The sequence below is a fragment of the Paroedura picta genome, chromosome 9 (genome assembly GCF_049243985.1).
Source record: "Paroedura picta isolate Pp20150507F chromosome 9, Ppicta_v3.0, whole genome shotgun sequence".
NCBI lineage: Eukaryota > Metazoa > Chordata > Lepidosauria > Squamata > Gekkonidae > Paroedura > Paroedura picta.
In genome coordinates this window covers 36,803,188-36,821,749 of record NC_135377.1, presented here as the reverse complement: position 1 = coordinate 36,821,749, position 18,562 = coordinate 36,803,188, and the positions used below count along the sequence as shown (strand labels likewise).

The 18,562-nt window shown below is 41.7% G+C and overlaps 1 protein-coding gene across 7 annotated transcripts in view; it reads left to right on the top strand.

The window, feature by feature from the left end:
* The first annotated feature begins 366 nt into the window (after positions 1 to 366).
* The window catches only part of LYN (LYN proto-oncogene, Src family tyrosine kinase), a 42,635-nt gene continuing 24,439 nt past the window's right edge, over positions 367 to 18,562 (top strand). Inside the window, exons 1-6 of one of the 7 annotated variants that reach the window (XM_077352389.1) lie at positions 367 to 786; positions 11,646 to 11,719; positions 14,470 to 14,515; positions 14,621 to 14,726; positions 16,574 to 16,672; positions 16,760 to 16,863. In XM_077352389.1, coding sequence (XP_077208504.1) covers positions 11,651 to 11,719; positions 14,470 to 14,515; positions 14,621 to 14,726; positions 16,574 to 16,672; positions 16,760 to 16,863 — 424 coding nt within the window. In that variant the 5' untranslated portion in view covers positions 367 to 786; positions 11,646 to 11,650. Of the gene's footprint in view, positions 787 to 11,642; positions 11,783 to 14,469; positions 14,516 to 14,617; positions 14,727 to 16,573; positions 16,673 to 16,759; positions 16,864 to 18,562 lie in introns of all 7 variants that reach the window. The other 6 variants (XM_077352385.1, XM_077352388.1, XM_077352387.1 and 3 more) reach the window with 6 other exon arrangements.

The window sequence follows — 18,562 nt, the reverse complement described above, 5'->3', positions numbered from 1 at the left end:
AAGGCAGCAGATATGCAGTCTGAAGCTCTGCCCATGAGGCTGGGAGTTCAATCCCAGCAGCTGGTTCAAGGTTGATTTAGCCTTCCATCCTTCCGAGGTTGGTAAAATGAGTACCCAGATTGCTGCTGGGGGATAAACGGTAATGACTGGGGAAGGCACTGGCAAACCACCCCGTATTGAGTCTGCCATAAAAACGCTGGAGGGCGTCACCCCAAGGGTCAGACATGACTCGGTGCTTGCACAGGGGATACCTTTGCCTTTACTTGACCAGTGGACTACAGATTACAGCCAGCTTATCCTTTAGTTCCCTTTTCCCTCCAGCAAGGCCAAGATAAGAACCCTGTAACCCTCTCCTCTCCTCTCCCTTCCTTCGTTGCCAACTACTTGGGCCGCGGGGGTCGCCCAGAGGCCTCTCTCTTGGCAGCGCCTCCTCCTCCGGGCGGCCCCCTGTCCTTCGTGTTGACTCGCAGTGCCAGGTTTCCCTTTCGGACGCCAGCTCGCCGGGCGCCCACCCCGGCCTCCCCGCAGAGCTATGCAAATTCCCTCCGACCAGGAAGTGAGCCGCCAACCCGCCGCCCGGGGCGAGCCGCTGAGCTTAGTTCCTCTCGGCAGGGGCGCGGGGCTGGCTGCGCTGAGAATGACCGTCGCCTCGACGTCTCCTGCGCCGGGTTTGCGGGTCCCTTCCCACCAAGCCCCAGGGGCCTCCTTCTGAGCGAGGCACCTCCGCGCCGCCGAAGCCACCAGGGGGATTCACTCGCGGGCCCCGAGTCTCCGCCTTCGGGAAAAGTAAGTCCCCGCACCCCTCCCCTCCCCTGTCTTACTCGTAAGCAAGATGGATTGTAGGGACGGCGGGCGGCTGGCGCGGGGCCGGGGGAAACTTTGACTCGTGATGCTTCCCGCTCAGCCTCCCAGCGTGGGGTGCGGCGGGAAAGGCCAGCCCCGGCTGCTTTGGGGGTCGTCGGGCGTGTGAGAAGGGCTAGTCGGCTGCGGGAAGGGGGGGGGGCACCTGCGCGCCGCCACGCGTTTCACTTCAGGGGCCGCGTTCGTTTGCCTACAGACCCGGGAAGGGGAAGTTGTGCCCTTCATTTCGGCTTAGAAGACTTCGTAACGTGCCGGGGAGGGGCCGGCCGCTCACCTCTCGGTCGACTTGAGGGACGGGGAGGACAGGTGGAAGTGCGGGAGACCCGCCCGCCACAGCCCCCTCGAGGCGAGCTGCCCTTTCCCCAAAGTTCTGGCCGTCAAGTCAGACAAGCAGCTTGTGCAATTCGGTTGTACAGCAGAGAGGGCAACTCATAGTCAAGGGTGGCTCATATATCAGACCAACAAAGATTTATTCAAGGCGTGAGCTTTCGAGTGCAAGCACTCTTAGTGCTTGCACTCGAAAGCTCACGCCTTGAATAAATCTTTGTTGGTCTTAAAGGTGCTACTGGACTCTGATTCTATTGTGCTACTTCAGACCAACACGGCTAGCCACTTGAATCTAATATATCAGAGGATTTTTTTATCAAGTCCTGAAAACTGAGACCCTCCTTTCACATCCCTCCTCCTCCGGCCGTAATGTGGACTACAGGAGGAGCACATTTTTAAAAAGAGGAAGGTGCGACACTTAAAGGACAGTTTGTGTTTCTGACACCCCCCCCCCCTTTACAGGAACTTTTCTCTGAGCACCAGGCAGAACTGATGTTACAGTACATTGGTGAAAAGGAAGTCAGTCTTATTTTTCTCAAGGGCTCACTTTCCCCCTCGCCTGGGGGAAGCGCCCGCCAGGCCAGTGTAATCTCTCATGTGATGCGGATGAATTTTAAAGGACATCTGACCTCGTGTTTGAATGCTTCCTAAGGATGGTTAATGTTTCCCAGCCTTCTTGATAGGATAAGAGTCTATATACATTGACAGGGGGGGGATCTCCCTGGTTATACTACAGTTCTCCTCTTCCAAACAAGGACAGTAACTAGAACGGAAATAATTTAAGTGAAAGAATACGAGCGACCCCAAAGATTTTAAAAAATGAAGCATGTTACTTTTATTTTTCCAGTGACAGCGAAAGTCTATTCGTGTTTACTCAGAATTAAGTTCTAGAGTGCTCAGTAAAGCTCCCTCCCCAGTAAATCTTTAAAATTGCACCATGAATTGCTTCCAGAAGATATTAGTGACTTCCATGGCTAATTGTGTTTGGTTAAGAAAAGTAGACTACTGTTCATTTGATCAATTTACTATTTTAGCCTGGGACCTGAATCTTGTGTGGTTTCATTTTGTCTCTCACTAGTCCTCTTGGATATTTCCTTGCAAGTTTTGGATTCTCAATGTATTCTTAGTGTTGGGAGTTTTATAGCTCTTCTGGCTTTAAGTACTGGAGGGTTAAATGAGACTGGAGGGTTAAATTGAGCAGATATAGTACTGGATAAATAAAAAAGCAGAATGTCTTAATTTTTTAAAATGGGGCAAGACAGCAGCAAAAGTTTCTTCCTGTCTTAGCTAGCCAAAAAGGAACCAACCAGACAAGAGTTTGGTATTAGCCCATCCGCTTGAGAACCATAATGCATTGGGGGACAAAAGCAGTTGCTAATTTAAATTAAAGTGTTTTAATCTTTTGGCATATTTACTGCACAGTGGTTTAGAAAATGAACAGTCTGCTTGAGTCCACCCGTTTAGTTGCAGCCACGCTTACATCATCCCAGTTTCTTCATGGGGTACTTGCTTAGGTGGCTTTGGGCTATGGAAATTGTAATCCTGTAGTAACTTCCAAACATGAAAGCTGCTCTGTTTTAAAGATTATTCTTATTATTGATGTTTTTCTGGGGAAAAAACCCTAATTTTACAAGCCCCCCAATTATTTTTGATGGGAAAATGCAATACAAATACTATAACATTTAGTAAGAACAAATTTTGAGTCCAGCAGCTCTTTTAAGCCTCAAAGAGTTTTATTCAAGGTATGAGCTTTCATGTGCCACAAATTTATCTGAAGAAGTGTGCATGAAGCTTTGCTCTGCTGTTTCAGACCAGCACTGTTACCCACCCAAATCTAATGTTCAGTAAAACAGCAATATGCAAAGCATTCTAAATGAAAATGAAATGCAAGCATTTGCAAAGAGGGGAGCTGGAGGAGGATGAGAGGTGACCTGACTGGATGTCATTCTCCTTCCCTTGTATGAGACAGGATGGGCAGAAGGGAAGTAGGATGGTGCCAAAGTTTCCAATAGTATTATTTTTAAAAACAACCTTATGTGCTTTTCTTCTGTACTCTTCAGGCCATGATCAGTTATAGGCACATGAACATTACTCAGAAAATTATCAGCATGGTTCCACTAATTTGAATGTTGTCATTTTAAGCTTATTCTGCAGTAACTCTTATGGCAGTCTATTGCACTACCACTTTTATTAAAGATTTTTAAACATTAAAAATTGTTCTTGAAGAACATAGATTAGAAATTATATTTCTATCCAACTTTTCACATATTCATAATTGGTAGTGAAAATGTTTTGTTTGAAAATGGGAGGGAAAATCCAAGAATTCCTCTCTAGCATCAACATTCATGGATGGACCTAATGACAGTCAATTAATTGGTTTTAACATTCCCCCCCCCCCCCAAAGGAAGCTTTGCTGTATAAACAATGGCAAGCAGCAGGCCTTGTTTCAATAAACTAGAACTTTATTTTAGTAGTAATGAGGATTTGGATAACAGAATAAAGTTGCATTGTGACAGAATGATTCAGGAAGATTTTTCAACAGAGGGACAATAAAATCACTTTTATTTGAATATAACTCTCACTTTGATTTTATTGTGCTACTTCAGACCAACACGGCCACCCATTTGAATCAATAGAGGGAATGAGACTGTATTGTATTACTAATAAATGTTATCTGTTGCTATATGTTTTTATCTTGCTGTTACTGCATTATATTTTTACTTACATAGTACTATTTTTTGCATTAATTCTTATAACTTGAATACTACTTATGACTTGTTCCATATTTCTGCATTCCAAGTGTCATTACATTGTTTATTAGATGTGTCCTTGTACTGACTTACTTTTGCAATCCACTTTGAGTCTCAATGAGAAAATGCTGGTAAATAATGTAAATACATTTGCCCACCAAAGCTGTTTTTTGTTGTGAGAGTCTCCTCGGTTCAATTTGGCTTGTTTTTTTTTTGTTTTTATACGGCTGCTTGCCCTCCATTCAAAGCTAAATTCTTCTGTTGTACTTGCAGCTGAATTTCCAGGTGGCTTTCCATCATGGTTGAAACCAAACTACAATGCCCAAGAGGCATTATGATGATGTATGTGCCTACAGTACCATCAGCACACATTATTGCAATATTGTGAGCTGTGAGATCTTTCTCACAGTTGCATTAGGGAAGTTTAAAAATATGAGCTGCTTTTTAAACTAGTTGTGGTAAGCTTGCCCTTTGCTAATAGGAGCAGGAATGTAACTCTCAATCCTGCACCGATGTTTGGAATGAATTTCCTTCAGCTTGGTGTAGTAGTTAAAGAGCAGTGGACTCTAATCTGGAGAATCAGGTATGATTCCTGCCTCCTCCACATGCAGCCAGCTGGGTAACTTTGGGCTAGTAACAGTTCTTTCAGAACTCTCTCAGCTTTATCTACCTTACAAGGTGTCTGTTGTGGGGAGAGGAAGGGCAGGAGATTAGAAGCCACTTTGAGACTCCTTCAGGTAGCGAATAAGCAGGGTACAAAAAACCCAGCTCTCCTATCTACTTGTTCCGCTACCTTTTTTGGTAGGGAAAAGTGACTCCAGAACTTTTTCCTGTTAGGTCATTGTCAACTGCACAATGACATCAAAAGAATAGTCAGTTACCACTTTCTGTCACCTTCTGTTACATATATTCTTTTTAATAAATCAGTCTTCTGTGTATTGACTTTCCCCTCACACAGAGTTCTCCAGTGCAGAATCTTAAAAATAGAAAGAGAAACTAAACTGGCAAATTTGCAGAGGCAGATTAGGAAATGCCCCTAAAAACCAGAGGCTCATAACTTCGTCATTAATGCAAGAAGAACAATAAAATCAGAGCCCAGTAGCACCTTTAAGACCAACAAAGATTTATTCAAGGCGTGAGCTTTCGAGTGCAAGCACTCTTCCTCAGACATCTGCAAGATGAAGAGATTACCATATGGTGGGTCATGAGGTCTAATGCAAGTTAAAGAGATTCCCATGGCATATGTCATGTGGGCAAACTTGTTTTAAAATTATTTTTAGCTTCTATCAACTACACTTCTGACAAACAGACATCTTTGAGTTGAATTTTTTTTCCTGAGGGAGAGAGAAAACACTGACTCTGTTTGGATTAGTCCTGCCTCACAATTGATGCTCCTGTTCTAGTAGCCAAGAGCAGTACTGATACATGGTACTTTTATTTTTCAAGTGACATGGTACATTTGAATGGGCAATCTCTTTTTCTTGACATAGAGAAACAGTGTGGTGTGGTGGTTAAAGAGAAGCAGACTCTCTCCTCTCCCACACAAAGATAGCTGGTGATCTTGGGTTAATCACAGAGCTGTTCTCTCAGAGCAGTTCTTTTAGAGCTCTCACACCCTCATCTACCTCACAGAGTGTCTGTTGTAGGGAGAGAGAAGGCAGGCGATTGTAAGCCACTTTTAGACTTCTTCAGGTAGTGAAAAGCAGGGTAAAACCAGTTCTTCTTCTTGATTTAGGAATGAAGAGATAATAGCCAGTTCTAAAAGACAGTGAAAGAGGATAATAGCATTTCAAACTATACATTATTCTTGATAATCTATTTAAAGAAAAAACATTTCAGTTGACAGGCTGGGAAAGACTTGGCCTGTGATCTTAGAAAACAGAGATACTGACCAAGATGGACCTGTGATCTTGATTCTAATTGATTGAGGCAGCAGGACAAAATACACCTACTTGGGAATGTCCTACCAAATTAAGTAAACCCAGATAATTCAGTCTGTTTCAGATTTTGTGAGTAAGCTATGATATTGCTCTTGTGCAAGGCTGGAGCCCATCAGAATCAGCATAATGTCTATTTGACTCTCCTCTGACTAACCAAGAAAGAGATTCGAAACAGACAGAATTATTTGGGTTGTCTGCCAGGCCACAGAGCCAAATGTGGATTTATATTTCACTTTTCATGGGACTTCATTTTTGTATTATTATGTAATTATTGTGGAGTTCATGTTTTTGACAATATATTGCACCTTTGATTACCAAACCAGAATTTGTATTTGCAGTACTGTATTTGTGGTGTTGTTATTTCTCCTGGGAGTTCCCTCTGTATTGTGTTCTAGTATTTAAAATCAAATTATTGTTTGTTAAAAGAGATTACTATCAAATTATTATTCTCTTGTTAAATGCTTAGTTACAAGGCCTTTTAAATGAAATAAACATGGGGAACATAGTTTAAGACAGTTGCTGGAATTTCAGTTGAGGAAGTGAAAGTTTCTGAGGTCAGCTGGAAGAGGGGGAGGAAGTGGAGAAATCTATATTTGGGGATTTTGAACTCAAGTTGAGACACAGAAAAATAGGTAATCTTACAATTTTATGTTGGTAAAATATATGTAAGTTTTTGAGTACTCCTCCGGCATATTAATTGAGTCTCAGTCACATGTGTTCAATCTGTATGCCATAGGTTAATGTTCTAAGTGTCCCCTATCTGGATGGACATGCACTGCTATAGAGTGGCAGAAGTGAAACTACAGAATTATTATCTTGGTGGTTTAAACTCTTCTAAAGGTAAACTCTTCTTTGTTTTCATGCAAAGAGAATCCCTACAAGTTGCCTGTAGTTGAGATATGCTCTAGATATGTGGAGAAAGGTGAAGTTCATGAGCTAGAACTAGAAGAAGAGTTGGTTCTTATATGCCACTGTTCTCTACTCGAAGTAGTCTCAAAGCAGCTTACAGTCGCCTTCCCTTTCCTCTCCCCACATCAGACACCCTGTTAGGTGGATGTGGCTGAGAAAGCCCTGATATTACTGCTTGGTCAGTACAGCTTTATCAGCACCATGACAAGCCCAAGGTCACCCAGCTGGCTGCATGCAGGGGGATGTGAAATCAAACCTGGCTCACCAATTTAGAAGTATGCACTCCTAACCACTGCACCAAACTGGCTCTCTGTAGTGACTGAATGAATTCACTGTTACAGGACCTCTTTGTGGATCAAACTAGATGTGTCAGTGGTAGATGCTTTTAAAAATATATACAAATAGCTGTTTTCTAATAAATTGTGACTGATAGCACACACAGAAAAGGGCACTGCATTACTGCCACCCTTTTATTAGGGACGAGGCCAGATTTTGAAAGCTGCCTAGTCTGATTGGAATATTGCCATTTTGATTTCATTTCTCCCATCTGAGAAATGAATCCATGAGTCTTCATTTTCACATCTTTTCTTTCCTCACACTGAAAATTTCCCAATAAATTGAATATATTTTCAACATTATTTGTACATCAATGGTATGTAAATTGTATTAAAAGAAGCAATAGAATTGTCAAGGATACCAATAAAAAGGAGAAAACCTGAAACTAATGACAATGAAGACACACGAAGAACACAAATGGTGGGATCTAATAATCCCAACCGCTGATCTGTTGTTCCGTGCGCTTTTTCCATTTCTGTTGGAACCAAGGAAGGAGGAAAATATATGGAACATACAGCCCTGCTTCATACATGAATTATGCCCTTGTTGCATCCTAGTTCTGCTTCCATTGATGGAAGAAACAAGACCTTACACAATTGCATACTGTCTCTTCTCTTTTCTTGTAACTTTTCTCTTAGTTGCTTCATGTGTGTTATTTGCTGCATTTGCAGTTTCTAATCTTTTGTAAGTTTCACTTCACTTCTGCCAGAACTGATCATTTTCAGGATAAATCCAACCTCCAGAGTCCTTCTGTTTGTCTTCCACCGGCTGCTGTTCAACAGAGCTAGCATTAATACAGGTGATATTACTAAGGAATGAAGAAAGTAGTGATGGACATTTACAGCAATCAAAATCACTTAACTAAGCAGAGATCCATGTGATAGAGTTTATTATGATGTGACTGAGGGCATGGAGCATAGATGGCGTTTGATAAAACTGAGAGCAGTGTCTTTTATCTTTAATTATATTCTTGATTGATCAAAGCATGCTTTTCAAAGTAATGCCATGTAAAATGCAGAATGGAAGTCTTCATATCGGTGCCATTCTCCTCTTAGGTGGTCTGGCTGGTTCCCAGGCTAACCAGTAGATGACAAAACCTGACAAAACATACAGCAATTATAGGGCTTTTCCTGATGTATCTTTTCATTTTCATCTCATTCACACATAGAAAATCATTGTTCAGTTTAGCAGTGGCAATGGAAAGCAAACCACAGAAAACCCAGGAAGCCTCTAACAAAAAGTATTCAACACAGGGAAATATTGATAATCCACATTAATATGGGATCCAAAAAACCTCCAGCAATTGTGCAGCATTTATTGATCATGCTGTGTGCACAAATCTGTATATTTGGCCTCTAAAACTACAGCATGTGAAATTGATTGGCATGATTACATATAGAACGGTACTGGCTAGACAGATATCAAGAAAAAATGTCTTCACAGTCAAAATAGTTCAGCGGTGGAATCGGCTGTCAAAGGACGTGGAGAACTTCCACTCACTGGCAGTCTTCTCATAGTGGCTGGACAGATACTTATACTGGATGCTTTAGGCTGATCCTGCGTTGAGCAGGGGTTTGGATTAGATGACCTCTATGACTCCTTCCATCTCTATGATTCTAACAGTAGGGAGGATAATAAAGAAATCTACTTCCTTGTTTAACTGTAGATTAATTAGGGTTGGGTTACAGCCTGTCTTTACCCACCCCAGATTCTTCTTCACATTTGATTAGATTCTTTGCTCATGGATGCCGGAGCATTCCATTCATTTATACTCATTACATAAACAGAGACAGTCCTGTAAGTTAGCGATTCCCAACCTGTGGGCCACGGACCACATATGGTCCGTTGACTAATTGGAGGTGGGCCGCGAAGGACGCCTTCTCCCCCCCCCCCGGCCCTTTACAACACACTTTGGGTGTCATTGTCTCCCATCACTCCCAGATGGGACTATCTCGTTGCAGAGAAACAAGCTCAGGGTTCCCATTGATTTGTCATTGTCATGAGTTAAAATTTCCATGAAAATAAAATGTTCCTTATGTTCATTGTTGTGGCGTGTGTGTATCATATTTTGAAGAGATGTTTAAACATTACCATAGCGACCAGAGAGCGTTAGCGCAGTGGTTGAGAGTAGAGGAGTAAACTACCCCCCCCACCGGGCCTCAGTAAAATTGTCAAGCGTTGAGTGGTCACCGGTGCTAAAAAGGTTGGGGACCACTGCTGTAAGTAATCAGAGTCTATGCTGGAATCCAGTGTACTGTCTCTCAGCTTTGTTTCAATTTGACTTGGAATTCCAGTATACTTTTCATTGGCACTAATACATATTAAGTAGCAAATACAACAATGGGGATATCACGTTGCCATGTTGTTTTTTAAACAAGGCTGTATAACAGCTTAAAAGAATTATCTGTCACTACCTGGAACAGGTAACCCTGTGCTTCTGTGAGAGAAGAAGAAGAAGAGTTGGTTCTTATATGCCGCTTTTCTCTACCCGAAGGAGGCTCAAAGCGGCTTACAGTCACCTTCCCATTCCCCTCCCCACAACAGACACCCTGTGGGGTAGGTGAGGCTGAGAGAGCCCTGATATCACTGCCCGGTCAGAACAGTTTTATCAGTGCCGTGGCGAGCCCAAGGTCACCCAGCTGGTTGCATGTGGGGGAGCGCAGAATCGAACCCGGCATGCCAGATTAGAAGTCCGCACTCCTAACCACTACACCAAACTGGCTCTCCAGGGGTTTTATAGGCTTTCTGCATGTTTGGATAGGGGCACAGAGTGGGGACTCATGCTAAGTTGAGGCTGCCAGCTCTGGGTTGGGAAATGCCTGAAGATTTGGAGAGTGGAGCCTGAGGAGGGTGGAGACTGGTGAGGGGATGGACTTCAGTGGGGTATAATGCCAAAGCCCACTTTTCAAAGCAGCTCTCTTCTCCAGTTGAACTGATCACTGTTACCTAGAATATCACTTGTAACAGAATGAGAACAGCAACACTAGCCATGCAGATCAGTTGTAGCTCTTGGAGAGCTACAATTGTGGCCTCATCTGAAGATTGGCAACTCTGGCAAAGCAGTTATTACATTAATACACAACAGTCAAATGTAGGTGGGGATGGAATGGGTTAGACACATCAATTCTGGTCACACAGGAGGAGAGGGGTCCTGATGACATCACCGCCTGTGATGTAGCAGTGGGAATGTCCTGGTCACAACTAGTGGGAGTGTCTGGGTGACATCACTTCTGAGGGCGGCATGGCAGGGAGGCATGGCCCATTGACAGCACTTCTGGGGTTTCTGAAAGCCTGAAAAATATTTCAGGGGTTCCCTCCACGGTCAGAAAGTTTGAAAAAGGCTGACCAATAATGTTTTCATCATTTGTTAGTGAAGTAGCATGTCAGGGAAATTAGAAAATGCTTATTGTTTTGGTAACCAGACCATAAATAACTGTATATGTCTGTCTGTCCAACCTGAATCAGTGTCTCATTCTGAAATTTTAAAAATGAATCCTAGAATTATTTCTTTTTCAAAAACTTATTTCTTCTTAGAAATTGTCAAAGGGATAATTATTTCAGTTAAGGGTTGTCAACCTCCAGGTGACACTGGCTACAGGGAGGGTATATTATATGGCATTATACCCTGCTGAACTGCCTGCTCTCCTCAAAATTCACCCTCCCCAGGCCGCACGACCAAAATCTCTAGGTATATTTCCAACCCAGAGTTGGCAGCTCTATTTGAGAAGGAGAAGAAGAGCTGGTTCTTATATGCCACTTTTCTTGACCGAAAGGAGTCTCAAAGTGGCTTACATTCACCTTAACTTTCCTCTCCCCACAACAGACACCCTGTGAGGTAGGTGAGGCTTAGAGAGCCCTGATATTACAGCTTTATTAGACTGTGATGAGCCCAACATCACCCAGTTGGTTGCATGTGGGGGAGTGCAGAATCAAACCTGGCTGTCCAGATTAGAATTCCAGACTCCTAACCACTACACCAAGCTGGCTCTCGAAGACCATCCTTAAGTTAAAAACTTAAATTCAGTTGGGTAGCCATATTAGTCTGAAGCAATAGAAGAAAAGTTGAGCCCAGTGTCAAAAGTTCAATTCTGGATATAAGCTTTTGTGTATATTTATTGCCCACCACTCCCAGACAGACCGGCTCTTGACAAAGTTCAGAACAATAATACAATCCCCAATTAAAACCCCCATAAAATTATAGAAAACTACAAAAACTATTTTTAAGATCTTCTGCTAGCACTGGCCTCAGCCATAGACCTGACGGAAGAGCTCCATTTTGCAGGCCCTGTGGAAAGCTGAGAGCTTTATGAAGAAAAAGTGTATATGCACAAAAAAACTATCCAGAATTAAATTTTGTTGGTTTTAAGGGTGCCACTGGAACCTAAATTCAGCTTATTTTAAACAATAGGATGCTGACAATTTGAAGTCACAAATATCCAGTTTCTAGAATTGTGCCAGAAATCTGTGTTGTATATGGATACCCTGTACAGAATTTTTGCTTAATCTTTTTTTATTCCAGCAGGAAATATGGGATGTATAAAATCCAAACGAAAAGACAATCTTCATGGAGATGGGCTAGATTTGAAGAACCAACCAGTACGTAAAACTGAAAGAACTATTTATGTGAGGGATCCAACGTCCAATAAACAGCAAAGGCCAGTAAGTAGATAGTCTCAGGGAAGAATTGCAAGAGTAAGATCACAGCATGACCAGCACATCTTAAAATTCAATCAAAAAACAAAAGCTTGCTGAAGTGAAAACTGATTTTTGTTTGTAGTTGTTCAGTTTGCAAAGAATATTGCTGAAATCACAAGCTTTTATGCACAATAGACGTCTGTGAATAGTTCCATGAGCACACTGAATACTTTGTCCCACCAATGCATATGCAAGACAGTCCCACTGACTGAAGTTCACTAATATGGCTTTTCAATCTACAACTATATGGTTGTTCATTCTTCAATAAATACCATTTGGCTTATGAATTCTTGGCGTATTTGATGCTTTTAAAGAAACTGAGATAACTAAAACATTCTTACTGAACATTGCTATTTAAAATGACTTCCAAAATATGTTGCTTGTTTCATGAATATCAAGGTATTTAATAACTTGAAAGGAACTGTTCTTTTGCAAGTGTGATTATATAAATAGGAAATGTGCCCTTTCATATGCTTACCTCAGGATTTCCCAACCACAATACCGAGGTACCATATGGTACTGTGAAGGTCCCTCAGTGGTACCATGGCATGTTTTTTTTAATGGCAGCTGGGGAGAGCCCTACCACCCTGTGAAAGAAAAAGGAGTTTTAATTTTTTTTTTAAGTATATACTTATTTGGGCAGGTTGATCCACCCCTTCCCAAAGTGGCCAGTGATGAGCCTGGAGGCAGTGGGAAGGTAAAGGGCCCAGCCATTGAAAAGTTTGCCACTCAAGGCTCCTCTCACTTCTGGGGGGCATGGCGAGGAAACATGGTCAGCTGACATTACTTCTTGCTACCTCAAAGCCTAAACATTTTTCAGCAGTACCATCATGGTCAAAAATTTTTAAAATCCTGGCTTACCTTATGGGCCAAAAATGGTTGGGGGGTATTTTTAAAATTTTAAATGAATAGTATCATGCTGGAACTGAATGCATTTTAATCAGCATCTTATGAAAAAAAATCAAGCGAAAAGGATTCTCGCCCCTGATGTGGAATACCCACATGTGGAATACCCACATCAGGGCTGAGAATCCTTGCTTCCTGCCCCCTCCCTCCCCCCACTTCCCCTTACCTGCTGGCCCTGCTCCTGCCAGTCTCCCGAGGCGGCCCCCGCTCTCTGGAGGGTGAGAGCGGAGGCATAGCGGAAGCAGACCCAGCCCAGCGGTGCACAGCGCTGTGTCATGCTGAGCTGCCCCTGCCCCCCCCCCCAGTCTCCAGAGGCTGTTCCCGTTTTCTGGAGGGCAGGAGTGGCCTTGGAAGACTGGCAGCGGCGACAATGACGCCAGAGCAATGAGTGCGCCTCAGTGCTTTGGTGCCGCTGATGCGGTCCATCTACTAGCACAGTCCCTGGGGGCGGAACTACGGATGCCATGTCCATAGGCTTCCATTGGAGGGAGTGCCCCAGTAGATGTTCCACATCAATAACCACAAGCAAGATACCAATCCTTTCTTGATCAACTATTTATGCCTATTTACAGGAAACAAGCAGTTAAATAAAAAACCTGAAAAAATTAAAACATGATGCCTATTTTGTGCATATCTTTTATCTAATATTACCTGTTTTACATATACACAGAAGATAAAGGATGAAGCAGCCATTATTGAAAGAATTCTGAAAAATTATTTCTCACTATTTTTATTTAATGTGATACATTGAATGTGAAGACGTGTAGGCTGCACAATATTTTGTGTCATTTTGTGTGACTCTAATAAATAGTATTTCATAGACATTGCTGATGTTCAGAACAAGAAACAGAGTGCCTTTCCCATACAATTTAAATGAATGGTAGGGTTATCACATTGTCTTTGCTTTCACCCACACCTTACACTTCCCTTGTTAGTACTATATACATTCAGAACACAACTGTACAAGTCCACTCTAGTTTTTTTTACCTCTCCTCCAGTCAGTCTACAGTAATAAATAAATAATAAACATTTTGGTAACGGGTTTTCCTGCCATATGTAAGCATTCCACATAGCCCTCGTTTCTCTTAGTTTGTGCATGGGTTGAGCATTGCAACAAAAGACATCAATGGTAAACGAAAATACCTCTATATACACAAGGCCTTTCCATCACTCCAAGTGACTGTGGCCTGTCTCTATGCAGACACAATGAGTTGGGGTGGGGCCTATAGGATATGATGCAACTGTTACACATCTCCAGTCCATTCCTTTTCTGCTTAGCCCCTGCCCACATTTCTGATCAGAGGTGCACTGATCCATGCCTACTCTTTTGGCATATAACAAGGCATGAGAGAGGCTCTATTACCCCCTCTGCCCTCTCTGATAATAAAGCCATAAAATAACAATATTTTTTACCTTTACTACTGCCTGCATCTGGCAGTACCTTACTCAGCAGGAGGCAACTCCAGTGAGAATCTCTGAATCTGAAGATTTCTCTGTTTCTGTTTTGATCTTTGGAAATGGTAGAAAGGGACTTCATACTATTCATACTACTATTTTGCCTAATTCCTTGGACAAGTACAAGCCTGGTGAATTTTGTACTTCTATTTCTCCCAGCCCTCACTTGGTGATCTAGTAAAAGCCCCTAAACACTGGCCAAGGGAAAAATATGTAATTAAATAGTGACAAATATAGGCAAATTCATACATTTGGCAAGGACATTAACTACCTTTTTATTATTATTCCAGCAAAAAGCAGATGTACTTTTACCAGGTCAGAGGTTCTTTCCAGAAGGTAAGTTAACAAAAGCCACTGGTTAGTACAAGTTAGTAAAATCTATGAATCTAAATTAAAATCTATAAATGAATAAAAATATCTTTTAAACTTCTATATTAGCAGAGGAGAAGGATTTTCGGGCCATTGTAGTAGCTTTGTACGCTTACGATGGTCTTCATGAAGATGATTTGTCCTTCAAGAAAGGAGAGAAAATGACAGTTCTTGAGGAGTAAGTATAGACTTAACACAGCAGGAATGTATTATCAACCCTGTCCTCATAGTTCTATACAATAAACTTGTTTGGTTTTTAAAAGAATATTGAGATTATTGAGAAGCTGAATGTTCTGCATAATATAGTGCAGAATTAAAATCAGGGCCCAGCGTATCTGAAGGAATGCTTGACTGATTATACCCTCCAAAGGACTTTAGGATTGTCCAATTCCAACAAATTGGAGATCCATGGCCAAAGAGAAGTATGTTTGGCTCAACCAGGGCCAGGGCCTTTTCCGTCCTGGCCCTGACCTGGTGGAATGTGCTCCCAGAAGACATAAGGCCCTAACAGAATTGAACCAGTTTGGCAGGGCCAGTAAGATGGAGCTGTTATGCCAAGCATTTGGTTGGGGCCAATGAACAACAAGACAACTGAGTAAACATCAACCAGGCTCCTTCTACATGGATCTCCCTTGAATCTGAAGTCAGGTTAAGACAGATATGCACCATATGTCATTCTCATCTCGTCTGTTTTATCCTCACAACAATCCTCTCAGTTAGGTTAGGCTTAGAGTATCTGACTGGCCCAAGATCACCCAGCAAGTTCCCATGGCGTAAGTGGGGATTTGGATCTGCCTTTCCTAGATCCTAGTCTGACAGTCTTAATCACGACACCATACCAGTTTGATCAAGTGGATGTTGCAGAAAATACACACAGACCTGTTTTTAAATTACTGAATAACTGGTAGTTCTTGTATCACATGCAGGGTAAACAACTTTAGGTAGATGAACTCCCCTTTGTATATGAGAACACAGATTGCACAGCTATACTCCCATTGCTACTGAAGTTTAGTATGCTGAGGACCCCATGGAGAGCCCACATACAGTCTGTTCTCCAAAAGCTGCACTGGTTTTCAGTTGAATTCTGGGTCAGGCTTAAGGTGTTGGTTTTAATCTTTAAGGCCTTATGTGGTCTGAGGCCTGCATACCTCAGGAGCCATCTCTATATATATGCCCACTTTTCACTCTGAAAATTCCAACATGCAGACCCAGAGATGTGTGCTTGGCCTTGACCAGGGCCAGGGTTTTTTTGGCCTTCCTCTAGCCTGGTGGAATGAACTGCCAATAGAGATCCAGGCTCTTACGGAGCTCCCAAGGTTCTGAAGGATCTGCAAAATCATGCTCTTCCACCAGGCATTTGGTTGAGGCCAAGGCCAAATTCTTACCATCTGGAAGGGCCACCCTTGCCTAATCCCCCACCTAGTGAGTGGGAACAATCTTCTGACTAGACTGCCCCGTACCTGTGAGCCAAAGGCCACATATATATTATTTAAATCCTGCCAAGAATAATTGATCCTATTGAAGGACTTCATTAGCAAACATTAAGTTGAAAAACAACCACTGATGAAAACTCACTTGAAAATGGTTATAATCTGGAGGCCGTTTTGGTTGTTCAATTAAAGAAGAGATTAGACATGTTATTTACATTCATTGTGAAATTGTTTATTATAGCCTAGGATAGGTTCTTTTTTCTGTTATTATAATCCCCCACCCAGGCTTTTGCCTGAGCAATTTTCTCCCACCTAAGTGTTTACTTGACAGAACAACTGAATAGTATGAATACAGATGTTGGTAAGTGGGAAATCTCCAGGTTCTGCCTGGAGGTTGGCAACCTTAGGTATCATATTTGGGTTTGGACTCATATAAACAAGTCCTCAAAGCACTTGATTGGAGTTATGCCTAACAGCCAGCATGACTTTTCCCCACTCCCAGTGAAGACTAAGAGGTTTTTGTTTGTTTGATTTTTGGAGACTGATAAAGATGATCATTCCTATTTGCTGAGTTTTGCTCTTTTTTCTCTCTCAGGCATGGAGAATGGTGGAAAGCTAAATCCCTCTTGACCAAGAATGAGGGCTTTATCCCAAGCAACTATGTTGCAAAAGTCAACACCTTAGAAACAGAAGAGTAGGTTTATCATATTTAGCTTTTGTTGTTCACTACTTTTCCAACAGGAAAAGGAAGGTTCTAATTTTTTCAAAATATTTTTTTCAGATGGTTTTTTAAAGATATAACCAGGAAAGATGCAGAAAGGCAACTTCTTGCACCAGGAAATAGTCCTGGAGCTTTCCTTATCCGAGAGAGTGAAACATTAAAAGGTAGGCAATGGCCTTTTGAATTGTGTCCAAAGTAAGCTCAACCTTCTGATCTTCTTCAATGTACACTTGGCTAGTTGAAGGTTTCTCCATATGCTTCTTCAGGTATATGAATTTAGTCCATTTAATAATAATTTATAAAGGACATGTGAAAGGCCTTTTTACTTCAGCTCCTAAAATTTATACTTCTAAATTTCAAAAGTTCACTCACAAATAAGATGTTAGAGTTTGTTCTCAGGGAACATAAATGTGGTTTGTTTCTGAGTTCAGGTGTTTTTCTTGTGCACTGAGCTGAGATTAAAGTTCAAAGGCTTCAAGCTAACTCCAGATTGTAATCACCCCTAAACGTGCCTCAGCAAACTGAAATTTGTTTATCTCCCAGTAACTATAAACTTTCCATCATGGTCTAATCCCCTTTAAGAGTCCCAGTTATTATGAAAGGAGAAACTTAAAAATGGAATCCTAAACAGAGTTGCATACTTCTAAGCCCATTGACTTGATCTCTGAAGTCACTCTTTTTTTTTGTCCCAGTTTGTTTATTGGTTGAGGTTGACCGAACATCAACTGCCCCCCCCCGAACACCTCCCCGTGAACTAAATATCCTGAACTGACCAACCATGGGATTGTTAACATGTTAATGTTGTTCAATTAGTTACTGAACCTGTTGAAACCACTGTTATTACTGTTGTTTATTTGATGCTGTTATTGAGTTGTACAGTACTTGTTCCATGTTCTCCCACGTTTTATGTAAACCATCCTGAGCTGCAGGGGACGGTGGTATACAAATATAAGAAAAATAAAAATTAACATAGGAAATGTGCTCTTACTGTTAATAAGAAAAGTATATGATACTCTTGTATTATAAATATCATTTTTAACCTGTTGCATTTATAGGAAAACAATGAATTGTAAGGCAAATATGTGCAAATATATTCCATTCCACTTTAAAATTCAGTTTTGTCCTGCTCATCCAAGAGAAGCTTCTTCCTAATCCAGGATTTGCTCTGGATCCCTAAATTCAATGCACTCATGCCTTCCTGATCCTTGATGGGAAAAAGCAATTCAGGAATGTTTAGCCTAGCTTAGATATATTATTTGTGCACTTTGATGTGTTACTATGTTTGTCAAAATCCATTCCTTTAGGAAGTGGAGTATGGAAGGCTGCAAGTCCATATATTAATTCTGCTTTGTTACTGTTGTTGGAATTGGTGGCATATGAAAACAAAAGAGCGCTTTTTATGAAGTGTTAAAAGTTTGGTTGTTGCTATGGTAGCCCTTTTGGCGTAATTTGATGACCTACACTCTACAGTAGGGGTAGTCAACCTGTGGTCCTCCAGATGGTCATGGACTACAAATGCTGGCAGGGGCTCATAGGAATTGTAGTACATGAACATCTGGAGGACCACAGGTTGACTACCTGCTCTACAGAAACCTCAAGCACAGGTGTGAATTCTTCAAGATAATTACCACAATAGATTTTATCTTGCAAATAAATAGTAACATGATAATCCAGATTCTAAAGTTTTGCTTCTGTGAAATGTGGCAGAAACTAATGGCAGTAACAAAAATATTTGATAAGGCAGCATAAGAGAAAGTATAATGTCTATTGTCTTTCTTCAGGTGATTTTATTGGATCGGAAACATGATTATTTGGCCCAGTCTTTGGAAAGGATTAATATCTAGTAGAAATTTCAGTCTCTCT